The sequence below is a fragment of the Harpegnathos saltator genome, unplaced genomic scaffold, assembly GCF_003227715.2.
Source record: "Harpegnathos saltator strain DR-91 unplaced genomic scaffold, Hsal_v8.6 scaffold192, whole genome shotgun sequence".
In the NCBI taxonomy this organism is placed as follows: Eukaryota; Metazoa; Arthropoda; class Insecta; order Hymenoptera; family Formicidae; genus Harpegnathos; species Harpegnathos saltator.
In genome coordinates, this window is record NW_020229975.1 from 834,061 (window position 1) to 852,626 (window position 18,566).

At 39.4% G+C, this 18,566-nt stretch overlaps 2 protein-coding genes and 1 long non-coding RNA gene across 8 annotated transcripts; 1 reads left to right on the plus strand and 2 right to left on the minus strand.

Moving 5' to 3' along the window:
• Positions 1-84: 84 nt before the first annotated feature.
• On the minus strand, positions 85-2,081 carry LOC112588341 (uncharacterized). The gene is made up of 2 exons (XR_003112765.1): positions 1,478-2,081; positions 85-1,025 (listed from the first exon to the last, which is right to left on the minus strand). It is a non-coding gene; the product is annotated as an uncharacterized LOC112588341 (long non-coding RNA).
• On the plus strand, positions 870-12,632 carry Orct (Organic cation transporter). 6 transcript variants are annotated; one of them, XM_011154734.3, is made up of 11 exons: positions 7,455-7,583; positions 8,573-8,622; positions 8,903-9,468; positions 9,551-9,806; positions 10,003-10,261; positions 10,487-10,655; positions 10,801-11,034; positions 11,144-11,358; positions 11,503-11,684; positions 11,782-11,918; positions 12,016-12,632. In XM_011154734.3, the coding sequence occupies exons 3-11, from the start codon at positions 9,326-9,328 to the stop codon at positions 12,140-12,142; spliced, it is 1,722 nt and encodes a 573-aa protein (XP_011153036.1). In that variant the 5' UTR covers positions 7,455-7,583; positions 8,573-8,622; positions 8,903-9,325; the 3' UTR covers positions 12,143-12,632. The 6 variants fall into 6 exon arrangements, with proteins under 6 accessions (XP_011153040.1, XP_011153041.1, XP_011153037.1 ...); XM_011154738.3 differs by lacking the exons at positions 7,455-7,583; positions 8,573-8,622 and adding an exon at positions 870-1,042; XM_011154739.3 differs by lacking the exons at positions 7,455-7,583; positions 8,573-8,622 and adding an exon at positions 2,496-2,660.
• Positions 12,633-12,831: 199 nt separating this feature from the next.
• LOC105191379 (neprilysin-4) lies at positions 12,832-17,954 on the minus strand. Its single transcript, XM_011154732.2, has 18 exons — positions 17,839-17,954; positions 17,462-17,619; positions 17,218-17,379; positions 17,054-17,137; positions 16,751-16,962; positions 15,898-16,596; positions 15,698-15,793; positions 15,435-15,576; positions 15,251-15,365; positions 14,759-14,849; positions 14,499-14,675; positions 14,303-14,406; positions 14,144-14,202; positions 14,019-14,070; positions 13,788-13,855; positions 13,489-13,619; positions 13,210-13,377; positions 12,832-13,120 (listed from the first exon to the last, which is right to left on the minus strand). Exons 1-18 carry the CDS (start codon positions 17,856-17,858, stop codon positions 12,941-12,943), a joined length of 2,718 nt encoding a protein of 905 aa, XP_011153034.1. The 5' UTR covers positions 17,859-17,954; the 3' UTR covers positions 12,832-12,940.
• Positions 17,955-18,566: the final 612 nt, after the last annotated feature.

Genomic DNA, 18,566 nt, shown 5'->3' on the forward strand with positions numbered 1-18,566 from the left:
AATTATCGGACGGTTCTATCCTCTCGTTGCAAACTAACTTAGATTTGTATACGTATGACTAAGTCTTGGTTAATCTACGGTAAGTGGATAAAAAGACTCGATAATTTATTACGTGTAAAAATATACAATAAAATACATGTGTGTGTATGTGACGCACACAAATATATCGAGATATTTATCTTTAAAATCGAAATACGCGCGAGCGCGAGCGCGAGCGCGAGAATTTGAAATTCGATTAAAGATGAATGTTTTCATACTTTTATTTATTTGTGATTGCGATATGTAGCTTAATACGATGGAACGAATTGAGAGATGTCGTTGCGATTGAAAAATATAATTAAGAATCATCATAGAGAGTGATCAATCTTACCCGAGCATTTTAAATTTGAACCATATATGCCGAATAGTAGTTTAGTGCGAATTGTATCGAATTACACACAAGTGTCCGTGGCGCACGCGTCCTTGATGGTAGGTGCTTATGTACATGTGTGTTCATACACGATACACATACGAGACAGAAATTGCAATGCTACGTGTCATCGGCAGTTAAGTCCGCGCGAACGTTTACGAACCGACTCGGATTAGTTTCGGAGCTTTAAAAGTTTTTGCTCAAACTCGCGGTGCAACTCGCGTTATTCTTCACTAATGATTCCCTCCCTTTTTCTCTCCTTTCTTCTCCATTTCTTCTCCTCCTCTTCCCCTCCGTCTCTCTCTCCCTCTTTAATTTTTTCCTCTACAATGACACAGATAACTCTTGTTATCATAATGTTTAACGAGTTCGACAAAAAGTACCAGACGAATCGATAAGTGCACGTTCGACAACCCAACTTAATCCACATCGCAAAATCCATTTTGATAAACTCTGCAACGCAACGAGGTCTAATATAAATAAAATGCGATAACAGCATGCTCGCATTAGACACTGAGATTTTGAATGAGTGTGTGTAGTTGGTGTTTTTAACGCCGATTCGTCAGCTTTTTTCTTCGACATTGGTGTCTCTTTGACTCAAAGGTTGCACTTTCATCTGGAATTTAAAAGCAGGTATATTACTATACTATACTTTAGCAATTGCAATAACAAATTACTAGCGATCATAATTCGTGCTTGCAAATAGACTGCATAGTAATCATTTTTTTTTGCAATGATATTCGCTCTTATGTATTTATAGTTCGATTAATTTTTAGTTAGGTTAGGTTCATTACAATTAAGTTGGATTTATTGCCAATCTATTATATTACATTAGAAATTATAAAAAGAACATTTTTTATTCCTTTTGCGGTCGTAAACTGCCGTATAAATTTATACAATATATTGATACAATAATTTAACTCGCGATTTTCGCTGTCTCTGTTTCCCTCCTATCCTCTTTCCCCCTCTTTCTCTTCCTACGTAGGAAAACTAATGCAATGAGTCGCATCTCAGATAACACGTGCCATTTTGGGAACATTTTACCGAAGGTTATGAAACGTTACATACGTTTGAAAAACGTATATGAAATCAGCTTGTGCTATTTCGTAAAAGGATCTCGTAAAAGATTGCATCTCGCATCTCTTCTATTTACGTAAATATTATCACTGCATCTTTCAATCATTGACTCAAGTTTATTTATCAAAGTGTACAGTTGCATATACATTAGTAACCATAACTTCTGTCGGAACACTACAGATCGGTCGTATTCATTCTCTTTTTCATCGCGGATACGCAAACTAATAGCATGACACATTACGTAAATGAAGCGAATAACGAGTTGGTGTCGCTGCTGCGTTTCTTTTCTCTCTTGCACAATCTAAATCAAATCCAAGGTACCAGACAGCAAAAATGCTGATACACGTTGCAAATTCGACATTAAATTAATCAAAGAACGAAATCGCGATTCCAGCGTTTGACATAACAACGATGACACCGTATCGTATTATGAAGGAGAAAAATGTCCGATAAATATTATCGTCGTGACAGTAGCATGCAAGAAAATGACGTTTTGTAAATATGACACGATACAATCGCGATAATCCCTATGAACTGTCATCCGGTAGAAAACGCGCGGCACTACGTTCTCGACTTCGACTCCGGCTTCGGCTTCGGCTTCGTCCTCGGCTTCGTCCTCGGCCTCGGCCTCGGTCTCGGCTTCGGCTTCGGCTTCGGCTCCAGCTTCGGCTGCGGCTGCGGCTTCGGCTTCGGCGCCTCCTTCTGCGTCGGCGTTGCCGTCGACTCCGGTGCAGCGTCAGCTCCGGTTCCGGTTACAGCGCCGGCACTGGGTATCGCGAACCCCGCATCAGCTAGCTAAGCGCGAATTTTACGAAGTGCGTGTGTACGATACACGTGCCTGTTCGATTAACGCGTCGATAAATTACACAGGGACTCGCATTTCGATGATACAGAGGAAGGTGCATGCGTGAGTCGGTCGGGAATTTTGGCTGTGTAAAGTGTATAACCGTCGTCTTGCGTACCGTCTCGTGTCTTGCCTCCCGCGAAGGTTATTATCGATCAGCAGTGCTGCGCTGCGAAAAAGCGACCAGCAGCCAGCCGGCCGGCATGATGCATGATATCACGCGTTGGGTCACGCGTACAATATGGAAAGCAACCAGCGTTCGACGCTGCTGATAAAATCACGCCGCTAACAGATTCACGCAATCGATTGTGGGAACGTGCACTCGAGCGGGTAATTACATCACCATCATCATTCTTTTCTCTCGAGTCAATGTGGGTCATTGGCATTGCGCGCGTCGTTGGCATCGCGTCGCGTGAATGACGATTTAGTGGAAATGCCACTTGCCACTGCCGTATAACAACTCTCGTTCTCTCGTCTCACCGAATGTGTGCGCACTACACTTTACTTCTTTGGACGCTACGCGTAGCTATGAATTATCGAAGGGATATCTTTATTGTTCTCAATTGGTACGGCGCGTATGAATTTATTAGTACATCTTGTGCATCGGCCGAATGGAAAAGCGACCGATGAATGCGACGACGTTGCGTATATATCATTGCACTATATCTGTTTTGATGTAAATTTCTCTCTCAGAGCCGGTCGTTCCAACCTCTTGGTAAGTTAACTGATAATTAAATCATTTATCTTCGTTTAAATCGAAGGAAAATCAATAACAAACGTATTATTTGACTATCAGTTAATTTACCAAGAAATTGGAATAACCGGCCTTCAACCGTCGTGCGCTATTTTGTCATGCATGTAATAACGCCCGCAATTACATGCTTGCTATTTCTTGTTACGCAAATGAAAAGGTACGGAACAACTACGGAACGTGCGGTAAACTCGGTACAATATGCACGAATAAACTCATGCGGTATAAAATGTTTTGAAATCATCCCGGATGTGCGCTCGGGACGCTCCGGAGGCGACACGCTCCAGGCATTATGGACACGCTTTTAAGATGATATCGGGATGTCCTGTGCGCTATTTGGGAAACGTCACCAGAACACTTTTCTAAATTCACGTCTCACGTCTCATGCTGAAAAAAAGAACTCTCGACTCACGCAATGTTGACACAGTATGATCTTATTATCGTCCATGTTCAATGCAAGTATGCACGATAACTTGATGGCTCGTTTTAACACTCTAACGACAGCGAGATGTCTAAATAAAACTACGTAAGGAGCGCATTCGCATGGTATTTTCTGACCTTAAACCCCCATAATGCGCAGTTTTATTTCTTACGTAAGAAACGCGCTTACAAAGCGCCACGTTGTGTCGCGACGTGGCGGAATGCATCGTTTGTTTGCAAATTAGCGACGCTTTCGCAATAACTTTAATAGGGAAAATCACTTTACAAGCATGTGCGTAAAATTTCCTTTAAAGAAGAATGTTTGATAATACTACCGCATCAGAAGTCGTCGTGGCTCTTTTGTAGTAATCAACGAAACAACTATAAACAATTATATATATACAAGTCTTTAAGAAGAATTAGGTTCTTGTAAAAAAAAACTGCAAATCTCATATAAGAGTAATTTCTTATCATTTGCTTAAAGCACACATTTTTTTAAGTTAAAGAGTTAGTTTAGCTAGATCCGGTTAAAGTTGAGAGATGAACCTCAGGTTGCGTGAAAATTTGCAAACTTATGTGAAGTAGTATAATTATAAATTTGGCTTTGCGCAAAAAACATTGGTCGATGTAAAAAAAAATAGGTTTTCAAGTTTTTTCCTTACTTAAACCTTCCCTTAAAAACTTATGTATATATATATTTTTTTTTTTCTTTTATAGCTTGTTTCGTTCATCGCTGCAAAAAGATCATAGTTCTTACTCTAGCAGTAATATTTCCAGTCATTTGTCAATAATAATTATTAACGGAATTCTCATAATTGGTATATCTCTCTTGATAAAAATAAACTACATCATCAGAAGGCTCTCGAGGAAATATGGCGTTTTTACGCGTTTTTTCTTTATTATTTTCTATTCCTATGTAAAATTTGCCACATCACCATCCAAGGTTCATTAATCCACATTCCAAGTAATATGGTTCAGTCCGAGCAAAGCATAGCTAAAGGCTGCACTGAGATGAATACCTCCTCTCTTATCCTTGTAGCGAGTCTACGGATGATGAGGTGAGGCGAGGTAAGGCGAAGAATGGCGCGACGAAGCGTGGCGACACGGCACAGCGTGGCGCCCTTGCAAGGACAGCAACCTTTTTAACATTTTTAAGCGTTCACCATGTGTATTCTCGATCCATTCCCCATTATGGACGCGAACATATTTCACCGAACCAGCTAGACTGGACTAGTCGTTTTTACGTGTCACACATACATAAAAGCGACTCGTGTTGGCCTATGTTTCCGAACAATAAAAACATCTCGCGTATTTGTATACTAATTAATTCGTACGGTAAACTCCTCATCTGTATGCCAAAAAGTATCGCGGAAAGTATCGCGCGAACCAACGAAAGAGTCGTTTGAAGCGCTGTTCAATTGAATGTGTAATTGAAAACCTGCAGGAAAGTAAGGATAAAATAAAATAAAAAAAGTAAGAAGTATGAAAAAAAAGGAACGCAAATCGTGCGGGAAATGCACCGGGGAAATGCCGAGTGCAAGAGAATTTGGCAGATGGTTTAATCCGTCTCGGTTCGTCTCGGCTCGTCTTAATTTCAGCACGTCTGGGCAGTGACAGAGAGGCGGAGAGCAACGACGCGCTCGCCTGTCACCCGCGTTTTATTTTCCCCCTGCCACTTTCCTCCGAGGAACGCACCCTTCTTCTCTCGTTCTTTCTTTCTTTCTTACTTCCTTCCTTCCATTCTCGCGCTTGCGAGAAACCAGTTATGATTTTTCTCGCGATAGGAACTAGAAACCGCTCCCTACTATAAATAGCTTTCGGGTTTACTCTTGGGCCGCGATATCGGCCTTCGAGACGATGGCGGCTGCGGCGGCTGCGGCGGCGGCGGCGGCGGCGGCGGCGGCGGCGGCGGCAGCGGCGGCGGCGGCGGCAGCGGCGGCAGCGGTAGCAACGGCAACAGCAATAGCAACGGAAGAGGCAACGGCGATGATGACGACGGCGGCGGCGGCGGGGTCGGCGCTGGCGGTGGCAGTGGCAGGCAGTGGTGGTGGTGATGGTGGTGGAGGTGGTGATGGAGGTGGTGGTGGTGATGATGGCGGCGACTGCAGCGGTTGGTGGCGGCGGTAACAGTCAACGACAACGCCGGCCTAGATGATAGTGCCAAAATATGCCCAACATTCATTTTTACCTTTTGCAAATAACTCACTCGTGAGTCTCTAAGATTTAAGCAGCCAGGCGACAAATGAATGCACGCGCAAAAATACGTAGAAAAAAATGAGAATGCGCAGGTAAGGACACGATACTGGAATTTAGCGGGAAAGGGGAAAGACAGTCTCACGCTAAACAGGCGCGACGTCACACGATGTGCGTTGGAATTTTTACGAGGCGAAAAGAAAAAATTCTCTATGTGGCGACCAATCATCGACCTTTAGCGAGCGAAGGTATAAGGCGCGCGACAGCAAGTGTGGTTAGATTAGAGTAGCTACTTGTCGAAATAATTCGTTTCGCGTTTGAAAAAATTTGAATTAAAAAAGTTTTTTAATTTCGCAAAATTCAAATTTCGCCACGTAATAACCGAAAAGAATGAAACGGCGTACGCACTCGAATCGTCTGTTAGATATTTGAACGAACTATATATCATTGTAACGACTAGAGGCGAGGAGGAGAGGAGGGACGAGGAGCGTGATTTAAACTATCGAGTTTGACGAGAATTTTTAACGACAGGCTAGATTAGTGAGTATGCATATAATTTGTAAATAACGCAATGCAAAAGATTACGTCACGTTATGTGCATCTAGTGATAACGCAATCTATTTAAGGAAGAACCGGTATTTACACCATTACACGCACTCGTTAGCGTTCAAATAAGAACACTGCCCTAATTTATTCATAGTTTACAATATACTCACGATTCAATGTTAATCGTATTTCATTTACACGACTCGTAAATTATCAACTCGTGTGGCTTTCACCAATTTTATCGTACGAAGGTCGTGCGACAAATATGTCGAAAAAATGCGATATCGGTGACGATGACAGAAAGATAATATTGTAACGCAATTTCAAATCGCAAGATGCGGTGTTCAAACCTGGAGGACACGAAGAAGCGATATGTTGTAAAAGTCGCGTTAAAAAACGTATCACGCCTCACTGACTGCTCCTTTGCCTTATTCCTCAATAATTTACAACGCGTCTTATCTCACATTGTCCGAAACAGATCTTCCAGCTGCGGGTCATACGAGATACTACACGGGACGAGTGCGTATTGCGCGATTGATTTAAAATCATTACAGAGATTATAATTGAAATGTGACGAAATAGCGCGGATACAAACAAGTTTGTTCAGGTGATTTTTATTCAATATGCTTGTTAGTCACACATATACACACGCGGCGAAAAGAGGCGATGTTGCAATAGACGTAGTGGCTTATAACGAATATTATGACAAACGGTACAATGCGCGATATATGTATCCAGCGATAAGCCGGTGTTGACGGAAAAATGAACATATGCTTGCGCGCGCACGCAGGCATGCTTTACGATTTAAAAGTATAGTCGAAATGAGCAAAGAGCGATATCTTTCCATTTCGGGTGTTTTATTGTTTTTTTCTTTTCGTTGTGTTTACATCGACAGTCTTATAATAACGAGGAGGAGGGACGTATCAATATTTATGTGATTTTGGCAAACCACTTATTTTGAGCTACCTTTATTTGACGAAGAAGGGTTAAGAGCGAGCGAAGAAAAAGGAAAAGAAGGAAACAACCTTAAATATCCGAAGTACGATGCACCGAGCCGAAACGAACCATGCTGAAACGAGTCGCGCCACTCCGCGCCGCAGCCCACCGCACCCCACTGCACCGCAACGCGCCGCGCCGCGCCGCGCCGCGCCGCATCACGTCGCACCACACCCCACCGCATCGCACCGAACCGCGGTGTACTACAACCGCGCCGGTTAAAGCATGTGGCCAGTTCCAGTCCGTCCTTTGTGCGCGTAGGATTGTGTTCGATCGATAAGTGAAACTCTTGTGTCATATCGTATCATTTTTGCCGTTTGCGTTTCGTCGGGCTACTGAATTTCCAAGTACTGTCCATTTTCATCCGTTTTGTCGAATTCTATATATTGTCGATTCTGTGACTAACATTCATTTCAACAGATACAAATTAAATATTCGATATGGTAACGTACAGATGACTCTGCACGCGCTCAGCTAATGATGTTGCAACTTCATTTAAAATCATTAGAAATTCGGTAGCATCACTCATGCGATCAAACGTGGTATCTACGCTGGATTAAACGTTTTAGGAGTTCGCATAAACGTTACTCGATAGATTTGTCGAAACAAAACTGGAACATTAACACACTCGACGTATATGTGTATATATATATATATATATATCATCCCGTTAAAAAAGATATTTTGTTTCGATGTCCAAATTGTAGCCTAACATTAACTGATAAAATTATTATTTATCTCATATCAATATTCATGTCTATTACTAATTAATATGTAGACGTACAAAGAGATCAAAGTCATCAAAGAACGCTCAGCGTTCCTAAAAATTTTAAATTCTAAAAAAAACACGATTGAGAAGATCGAATTCGTAGGTATTATTTTATTATGGAAAACGAAATTTTGATACAAGATATATCAGTTAATTTGCCTCATTTAACGAAATATCAATAGTAATTGCAAGATAGAGAAGAGAACGAAAAGAAAGAAATTGCAAATGACACATAGTATCGATCGATCGATTAATAATCGTCGATGTTATATTCGTTCGCGGCTTTCTCGCCTCCCTGCGAAGAGCAATTGTATCAATCACGATACAGATTCATACGGGTCGCTTATTTGATCTTAATTAATCTAAGAGAACCCCATATGGGTGTAGATTACCTAAAAGTCATACACACAGACGTAATATACGCGCGGTTGTGGTCGATATTAAACAACTTGCCAAACACCTCTCCCTTTCTCTTTTCTTCATATATCGTTGTTACGCATTACGTATGCATCATACTTGTAAACATCGTTTCTTCTAGCATGCATAACATACTTCATTACTATACAGATGCAAATAGCAAAATACCAGGTTTTTAATGAATGTTTTGTTAAAAACAGGTTTGTATACATATAACATCTGATTTCCAAGATTCGATAATCTTAAATTATATTTTATTGTTAACCGTAACGTCTATTTTACTCATGGAAGTAGAAAAAAAAATAATAAAAAGTAGAAAGAGAAGCAGAGAAAAAGAGAGGAAGAGAGAGAGAGAGAAAGAGAGAGAGAGAGAGGGAGAGAGAGAGAGAGAGAGAGCGAGAGAGAGAGAGAGAGGAAGGAGAAAGAAATTATTGCAAGAATTATTATAATAAATGGTAATAATGAACTCTCATATATTAGTTTTTCAGTTGTCGCTGTTCTTCGCTAAGAAGCCGGTGAAAAAGAGCATTTAGAAACCTGACAAGCGACCTCCGACCGTCTATATCATCATCGAGGACCGAACAGTAAAGCTAGGAATACAAGCTAAAAAGCGCGTCGCCGTGTACCATGAACCTCAAACAGTGAGCCGTGAATCAGAAGTCGTGCTTGTTTTTTATTTTTTAAATAAACAAATTTTTATGTTAACGAAGTCGACAATGTCGGAATCTACACAATATCGTTAGCGCGATCGCCCGTTATAAGCAGTGTTGAAGCGCGCGCTATTTAAAATTCAAAAGAGACTTCTTTGCTTACGAAGTTGCTAATAAGACTCTTCTGCAATCGTCGATCAAGAAATACATAATACGGAAACGTGGGGTGTTCCGCTCAAGAAAAAAAAAAAAAATGGCGTACGACGATGTTATCCTTCGGATGGGCGAATTTGGCCGTTATCAACGCAGAGTCTATCTTTTACTCTGTCTTCCAGCGATATCGTGTGCCTTTCACAAACTAGCTGGTGTATTCCTCGGAGCCAAGATGGATTCCAGGTATAATCCAGGAACGAACGTAATGACAAATACATTACAGTAAATTGCATGAATTGCGATATAACGAGAAATTTGTCGTCAGGTGTTTACTTCCGCACGAATACGCAGAGAACGCCACGTTTTTCCTGAGTCAAGATATATTGAACGCGAGTTACCCGTGGGATTCTGAACTCAAAGGGTGGTCTCAGTGTCTGAGATATGATGTTATCGGCGCCCTACGGCCAAACGATACGACCGTTGACGAAGCAATTGGCGACCACGTCGAAAGGGGAGGAAGCAGCCATTGCAAGCAATATGTATATGACCGAAGCATATACAAAAGTACAACCACTTCCGAGGTACGGGGGAGTTTTGTTGCGCACAGCTGTTATCTACTTATTTTAACTATTTATCTACTTGTTGGGTAATTACATTGCACGAAGAAGAGACGTTGCGGGAGTAAGAAGAAGCTTGAAAAAACATTTCGCATTATTTCGCGCGGTTATTGATAAACGATTAAAGATTGAAAAGCAATTCTTTCCGCGTTTTCCGCAGTGGGACTTGGTCTGTGACAAGGCGTGGCTGAGAGCGACGGGGGACTCGTTGTTCATGGTAGGAGTCATGCTTGGCTCGATGATATTCGGCGGTTTGTCCGATAAATATGGTCGTAGACCAATTTTCTTCCTGTCTTTAGTCATACAACTGGTAGGCGGTATACTAGTCGCTGTTGCTCCCGAGTTTATTTCCTACGTAATCTTCAGGCTGATTGTCGGCTCAACCACCAGTGGGGTGTTTTTGGTAGCTTACGTCATAGGTAAGCGAGTCCTACTAACCGGGTTCCACTAATAGGATTCGATCATTTCTGAGGAGAAACGATAAGGGGAGACGTGCTAATCGTGTCAGATGAAAAATTAATTAATATCAATCAAGTAAACTTCGTCAGACCTCAGGCTCTGTGAAATCGCCGAATGTCACGCGTGAATCCATGAATACACACACATGTCTTAATAGTCTTAATTCTTTCTTCAACATCTTCCAGCTTTGGAGATGGTTGGGCCGAGAAAACGTTTAGTAGCCGGAGTTGGCTGCCAGTTATTTTTCACTACCGGATACATACTTACCGCTGGTTTTGCATATTTTATTACCGACTGGAGAATGCTGCAAGTGGCCATTACGGTACCGAGCATCGCGTTTCTACTTTATTGGTGGTACGACGATAATAATATCATACGATATTCGCAATTATATTATTTTACGTCAACATTCTCGAAAACTTGAGCTAATATTCTAGTTGCAATTATTACAATTGCATCGCTATTCATAAAATCATGAAGTAATACCAATACCTGATAGGTTCATCCCCGAATCGGCGCGGTGGCTTTTAACGAAGGGTCGTCTGCAGGAAGCGAAGGATTTGCTGCAACGCGCCTCGTTAGAAAATGGCGTGGAGATGCCCAGCGAAGCTTTAGAGACGCTTCTTAATAATAACAGCGAGGACAGCAAACCTGATTCGAGAAAGCCCTCACTCTTCGACTTATTCCGTTATCCAAACTTGAGACGGAAAAGCATTCTCTTGTTTTTCAACTGGTCAGTCATGATTATGTATTTATGTTTCATTCTTTCCCCTTTCTTCGGTACTCAACGCACGTATATAAATTTTGCACCGAATCATACCGACATTCTTCCGTTTATACAGGCTCGTCAACAGCGGCACGTACTACGGACTGTCCTGGCATGCGTCCAATCTAGGCGGCAACGACTATGTTAATTTTGTAATATCCGGTGTAGTGGAAGTACCGGCGTATACATTTCTAATTTTCACCTTGAACCGATGGGGTAGGAAAATTATTCTTTGCGGCTGTATGCTGTTGTCTGGGTTAGCCTTACTTGCCACGTTATTCGTTCCCGCCGGTGAGTATATAATAACTTGATGCTGCACGATATATTTCAATTTGATCTTCTGTCACGTGCGTGAGAATGTAATTCGCACACATTCGGCGATATTGTATATTATAATATCATCGTCGACTGAAATAAATAAATTTATTCTTTCAGACATGCCATGGTTAATCGTGTGCTTGGCGATGATAGGAAAACTCGCTATCACGTCGTCCTACGGTGCAATTTACGTGTTCACTGCTGAACAGTTTCCGACCGTCATCCGAAACGTCGGGCTGGGCGCGAGCTCCACTTTTGCCCGAATTGGTGGTGTTATCGCGCCATATGTCAATCACCTAGTACGTTATTTTTATTATTATATATACTGCCTGTTTGCACGAGTGATGAATTAATTGTACGAAATCGCCATGTTATCGCGTTGTCCGATCGTTTCAGTCGGAAATCTGGACGCCGTTGCCGCTAGTTATTTTCGGATCCTGCGCTTTATTCGGCGGACTAATGTCTCTCTTGCTCCCGGAGACATTAAACAAAAAGCTACCCGAGTCGATTCAGGATGGCGAATTATTTGGAAAGTACGTCTTCCATATTTTTCATGCTTTGTACTTAATCGTTTGTACACAATCTGTCATTGCTAGATGAGTAAATGGCTCCTTTGAAAAATCCTTTCAGGAAACCATCCAAGAAGAAGAAGAAGAAACAACAATTGGATATCGATCAATTGAACGAAATAGAAATAATAAAGCCGTTAAAACCGCAGGAGAAGCAAAACGGCGTATACGAGAAACAAAATGGATGACACTAATTTTTGAGAAGCAATGTCGGTATCACACTCAAAATATGTATTTGATTCCCGAGTTTGAACTATTTTAGATGCCTGCTGTGCGCGACACGCCCGCCCGCAAGAAACCAAACGCAACGCGGTGCGTGCATCAGACTCTGTTCGAACTTTTATTATCGAAGGAACTTGCTTCGATCGAATCGGGTTGGATTGAATGCAAAAGTGATAATTTGATATCACGAGAAACGGCATACATTTCACACGTATACGTTTTAAATATCTTGGAAAAGTAGATACACGACGACGGCATTCGCTTTTGCGTTACTGCGAAAAATACTACGCGTTACGATACTTGATAGAATATAAGAATTCTGCCGACGAATATATTATTAGTCAAACATTCGAACGTCCTCTCTAAAACAAATGTGGCTACAAATTACGTACGAAATATTGTAACTCTTATCGGTACAAAAATAATTTGATGTTTTGCAATATATTCTCGCCTTTATATCTCTTTTATCATCTTATCCCCTGTTTCCTGCATAACCGTCTACATAACTTTAATGCATAATTCGATATCATTCGTTGGTGACGTCAGAAGCGCCAATATCTTATCACAAAACTTTCCACCTTCCCTATCTCGATTGATATCTCGAGCCTGCAAGGTAATTTATGATGGGAAAATGGAGGGTTTTTCTTACATTGTATATATGTAATGCGTATCTTTATTAATTTTTGTTAATAGCCGTGCAAACAATTCTTGTGTTTCACGCACTTGACACAAATTTAATTTATGATATGATACTCTTTTATGGATTATTCCCAAATGTTGCACTTCTTTTCGGGATTCATCGCGCTGCCAACTGGACAATTATAAGCCTTGGCAAAGTCCTCCGAGTTTGAAACAGATCCTATTACTCTTAATCGCCCGGTGCTGTGTTCATCCATCCTGGCGTCTTTCATTATAATCGTTGAATTCATTGTTTCGCACCACAACTAAAAATAAATATTGCAATTTTTTTCAAAACTAAGCATACGTACAAAAGCCACTCACACTTAACTTTAAACATTATTCTCGCACTCACATTGCCAAAAGATAAAAAGAAAAGCTGATCGTTGGTGAGTTCTTCCAGACCTGGCAATACGGCATCCGGTTTCCCGCACTCTCTTTCTCTTCGTCGATAAGCTCTAAATACAGCTTGTAATCCCATCGTGTCCGCGATATTATCACCCGCTGTTTGATTACCATAGTTCTATAATTTTATAGATATGGACATAAGATAAAACGTCACGTATTGCCTTTTCATAACGAAGAAGATAGAAGTAAAAATAAAAATAACATTAATTTGCAAATGCTCGAGTACCTTTATTTTCTTGTCCTTGTAGATGGCATAATTGTTAAATTGTTCTACAAAACACTCTGCTCTTTCGCCATACGCATCAGCCATTGTAGATAACCACTCCATAAAGTTGCCATTCTTATCGTACAAGTGCCCTAAAAATTATTTTATTTTCTTCGTCCTTTGTATGATATTATCTTTAAATGATCGTCTTTAAATTCTCGATTTCATTAAGAAAATTAAATGGATTGCTTTAGAAAGCTAAGTAATAATAAAATATTTGTACTTTTATAATATTCTACTTTATAAGTGAAGAGTATTACCAGTATCATCAAATCCATGGTTAACTTCATGAGCCATGACGAATCCAATAATACCAAAATTAATAGCTCTAAAATGTAACAAAACATATATACATATAGCTTTACACACGCTTACACACATAGGAAGGTAATTTTATTAAAAATTATATTAGTATCAGACCGAGAGAGATGCAATATTAAATTAATTTAGACATCTTGCATATATATATATTTTTACAAATATGCACTTACTGCGGTCGACCATAATCGAAAAATGGGCTTTGAAAATCCGCTGCTGTAATAGCTGTCATCCACAGAAGATTCAATATTATTAATTTATAGCGATATTTGCATTGCGCAACAAAAACGTTACATACTTATGGAATTTCTGTCAGGATCAAAGAGGGCATTCATTGTCACAGGACTGATCCACCATCTGTAATACGAGCTTCGTTATTGGTAAGAATCTATCTGGAGAGTTTGAAGAAGAGAAAGGCGATGCGATTTTATAAACGTATTATACTAAATTATCTTACGTTTCGAGTTCTTCATCGTCTTGTGTCAATCTTCGTAGAGTATTCCATTTATGGTACCTGAGATAACTGAGGGTATTCTCGTAATACGATTTTCCAACGATGAGCTTTAACGGAATGAAATATTTCAACAAAACAGCCGCTTTATTTATTATTTAGCATATGTATGATGATTGTTAATCGTTTTGACGTGACTTACCCCTTGAAAATATCTTTTCACAATCGTACTATTTTTATACCAATCTGGATATCCAACTAATTTATCCATGTTCACTAGTTTTGCTAAAACAAAATCTTTAGTATCCTCGTCCATCCAGTCAGATCCTTTAATTAAATACTCCACTTCTTTCTGTATATCATCGATCATATCCATTGCCTATAACAAAAATAAGTGGGTGAATTTTAAATAAACTAAAAGAGATACAAGGTTTATATTCTTAATATATAAAACACACTTACGGTTTTTGAGATATCATCTGAGAAATGTTTTCTCACATACTCGTACGCTAGAATGTCGCTCATCTCTACTTCTCTAATGCACTCAGACGATCTGTCGGCAATATTCATTATTATTTTGTTATATCGGTACAATTTCTCTCAATTGAGGTATTAATACTAACAAAGAAATACATGGGGATGTCTTTTGTTAATTTCAATAAGCTTTGAATATGTTATAAAATTACAAATAAAAGACAAATTTTTTTCGCTCATAATCAATTTTGCCAAATTTCCTCCAAGAGAGTTAAGGGTTGAAGGAACTCTTCAATCTCTAAACTTGAAGAAAAAAACACTTGATTTCTGATTCGTAGATGCCGTACAACATATTCAAAATATCGAAATCGAAATCGACGAGGAATACTTTTGCACGTTGCTTTTTTATCAGACGTAAAGAATTATAATATAAATAAGTTACATATGAAGGAATATTATCGACATAAAAATGAATAAAACCTCTGGTTCTTTTCTTCACTTTCTTCAACCTCTTGCCATAGATAGTAGAGTTTTCTCATTTCACTAGTGGTAGCTGTTAATATTCTGTTTAGGAAGTTCCAGTGTATATAATTCACTGAAATATATTTAACATGAACATATATCTTTCACTATATACTATCACCGTGTCACTTTTAGAACTTACCGATCGTTCGACTTGGCGTCTCGTCCAGCAAAGACACGAGAGCTTCAAAGTAATCCGATGAACTAATCTCTACGTCCAAATCGCCGTCCACAGGCACGTTAGCTTCGTCGAACAATTCCGAAATTTTGTACACCCAATCAATCTGCGATACCATTTCCAGTCACATTAATTCATTAATTATTTAATTGATCGATCGATAATGTAATTAATTAGTTAATTAAATTGGAACATACGTGCGGATATTGGATTATAAAATAACTCACCTTACTGTGGTCAGTTTTAGATATCTTTTCGTCGTACCATTCTTGAAAATCATCAAGCGTCATTTCCAAGTCATCACCGGAGTCATCCAAAGTAATCTGTAAGGCGTATAATTGTTGAAACCGATAAAAATTTTCTCAGTCAAATTAATATTTATATTTCGAGCGGGTAACGCGAGTACAGCGTAGCATTAAACGTTTACCGCAGTTAATTTTATTTGAAAATCGACCATGTCTTCGACATTTTTATTAATGTGTTCTTCTGGGACGTCCATGTCTCTTGCTTTAGCTATAGCGTGAGCTACTTTGGAGATGTAATCAACGTATTTTTGCCGCGTTATTAGGAAATAATCATCGTCATCGTCATCCGTGTCTTCCGTAGATCGCGACGTCGTTGATGTGTATATTGTTTTCTTCGTACTCGTACTCTTTCGTCTGTTTAACTTGTTACGATGGATGATACGTTGTGAACGTTTACCATCAACTTTCGTCATTATCGCTCTTCTTTTTACCCTTTGCTTCTTTTCGGTATGGCTTTTCTTGTGATTCTTAATAATCCTGTTGCCACTCTTTCTCACACCACTCTTGCTCATACCACTCTTTCTCATACCATTGTGTATGAATTTTTTATCTTTTTTGTGACTCAATTTGCCAACAGACTTTTTCTTCTTGATTTTTCCATCGTTTTCTTGTTCGTTTGTAACATCGCTGTTGTCATCGTCGTCGTCGTCGTCGTCGTCATCATCATCATTTTCACCTTCGCTCCCAGGCTCCTGGCTGTCCTCGTGTTCGTCGCTCTGCTTTTCCTCATCGCTCGAATCCTCGTCACTCTCATTTACCTCATCACTATCGTCTCCAACCCACAATTTGTACGCACCCAGGGGTAAATACGGAGTATTGATCTAAGATGAAAGATGTACTACGTATAATGAAAAAAAAATAACAATCTTACTATGAAAACGAAATGAATGCAAATGTTTCTGCCAAATCTATTTCGATATCCAATGCGTGAGGATAATGAGGTGGTGTGTGAAATATATATATCGTGACAAATACATGTATTATTGGGGTGGTCACGTTATGGCCAGTCCGGTATACGTGTACCCTGTGAAAAACATTTTTGCCCATCAAGCGCATATATTGATCGTCCACTTTTTGCCAACTGTATTCCTGTTCGTCCCATTCATCCGGATCCATTGTCATTGGCCAGCCGCCTATACGCGACAAAGTAGAAACCAATGGGTCAAGCCCTTGTTTATCCATCGCATCTGAAAATATTCCATATTAACGGATTAGCGTCACAATGTGCAACAATGAGACGCGATTATTGTGATTATTAGAACATTCCGTCATATTTACCTGTATCCATACAAGCTGTGTGCCATTTTTTCGCGAGCTTTATCGCCAGAAAATCGGTGCTCTTAGGCCCCTCTTTTAAAATATCTGTGAAATTCAATATCGTTAGGTTTCCACGTGTATTTTGATTGCAAAGTAGCCGTTTCAACATAGATCGGTAATCCTACCTTCGATTTGTTCATCAACCTTATTTTGAAGCATATCCCATAAGCTCCACGAGTTGCTTCCTTTTGGCAGGGGATTATGTTGTGACCATTTTCCACACGCATATTCGTAAAAGTCATTGCACGGATCCACAGAATTATCCATACTTTCTAGCATTACCTTAGCTGACGAAGAAATAATAATGAGAAAAAATAACAATGATTGTAATTTTTGTATCGGCTGCAGTTAATTTAAATGAATATCTACCGATTTTCTTGCACTCTTCAGTTTGACACACAGTCTGTTCTTTCTCTTTATTTTCGTCCACTTTATCATTTAAGCTAAACAACCATGCCAGATTCGAGGGATATTGATGGACTTTCGACGACGTGACATTTTTCGATAAAAACACGCCGACGAAAACGCTAAAAAGTAATTCGAAAGAAACGATGCTTTAGAAATGATGATATTTTATATTTTTGAAGGTAAATTTCTTGGAAATTTTTTATACTATATTTTCTTCATACATATTACAAAAATTTTAATAAACGAAAAACGAAATTTAGATACATTTTACTTTTTTTTACATTTACTTGTTATTTACAAGTAACGCATCCAAAAAATCGCTGTTAATAATTACTTACAAAAGAGCGAACCATCTCATGTTCGCAGGAAAATATGTTACCGATACAAATTTCAATCGCACTCTGTGTTAACTGTATCGTTACTGTCCCACTATGAGATGAAAGTCACACTTACCACGATTTACTCTTTTATATATTACTGTTTTAGCGGAAGGACTCTGGACTGCATTCGTTGATACGCTGCAATATGCAAATATAACAAATTGATAACACCGAAGGCCGAGGATGCATCTTTCATCCTGCAGATTTCAATTATGAAATTCTACACGTGGCTACCTCTGCAAAACCAAAACCTAAAAAAGTTTTAGAGTTGAAAACTATTTGTTTATAATTTTTACTTTCTTAGAGAATTATTTACATTGAAAAGTAAAACGCGATTTTAGATTTCCTGACTACTTAATAGACAGCTTCTCTAAGAACTAGATACTTTTATTTGACACATACACAAACACACACATACACACACATGCGCGCAGGATATAACGTAACTGCAAACAAATTTCCTATCTTGCCCAACGGAATTCCACATATCAATCTAAATCCGGGGGAGTAGGAGGACGCGCGTATGTTGTATAATAAGTTATCTTTTTCAGAGCATCCGCCATTTCAACGTGATTTTAAATCATTATTATATCTAGCTCACATAATTTAACTCGAACAAAATGTAAAAACAGACACAGTATAGTAAATTAAATCACGTACTCTGCATTTTGTATTAATAAAATAAT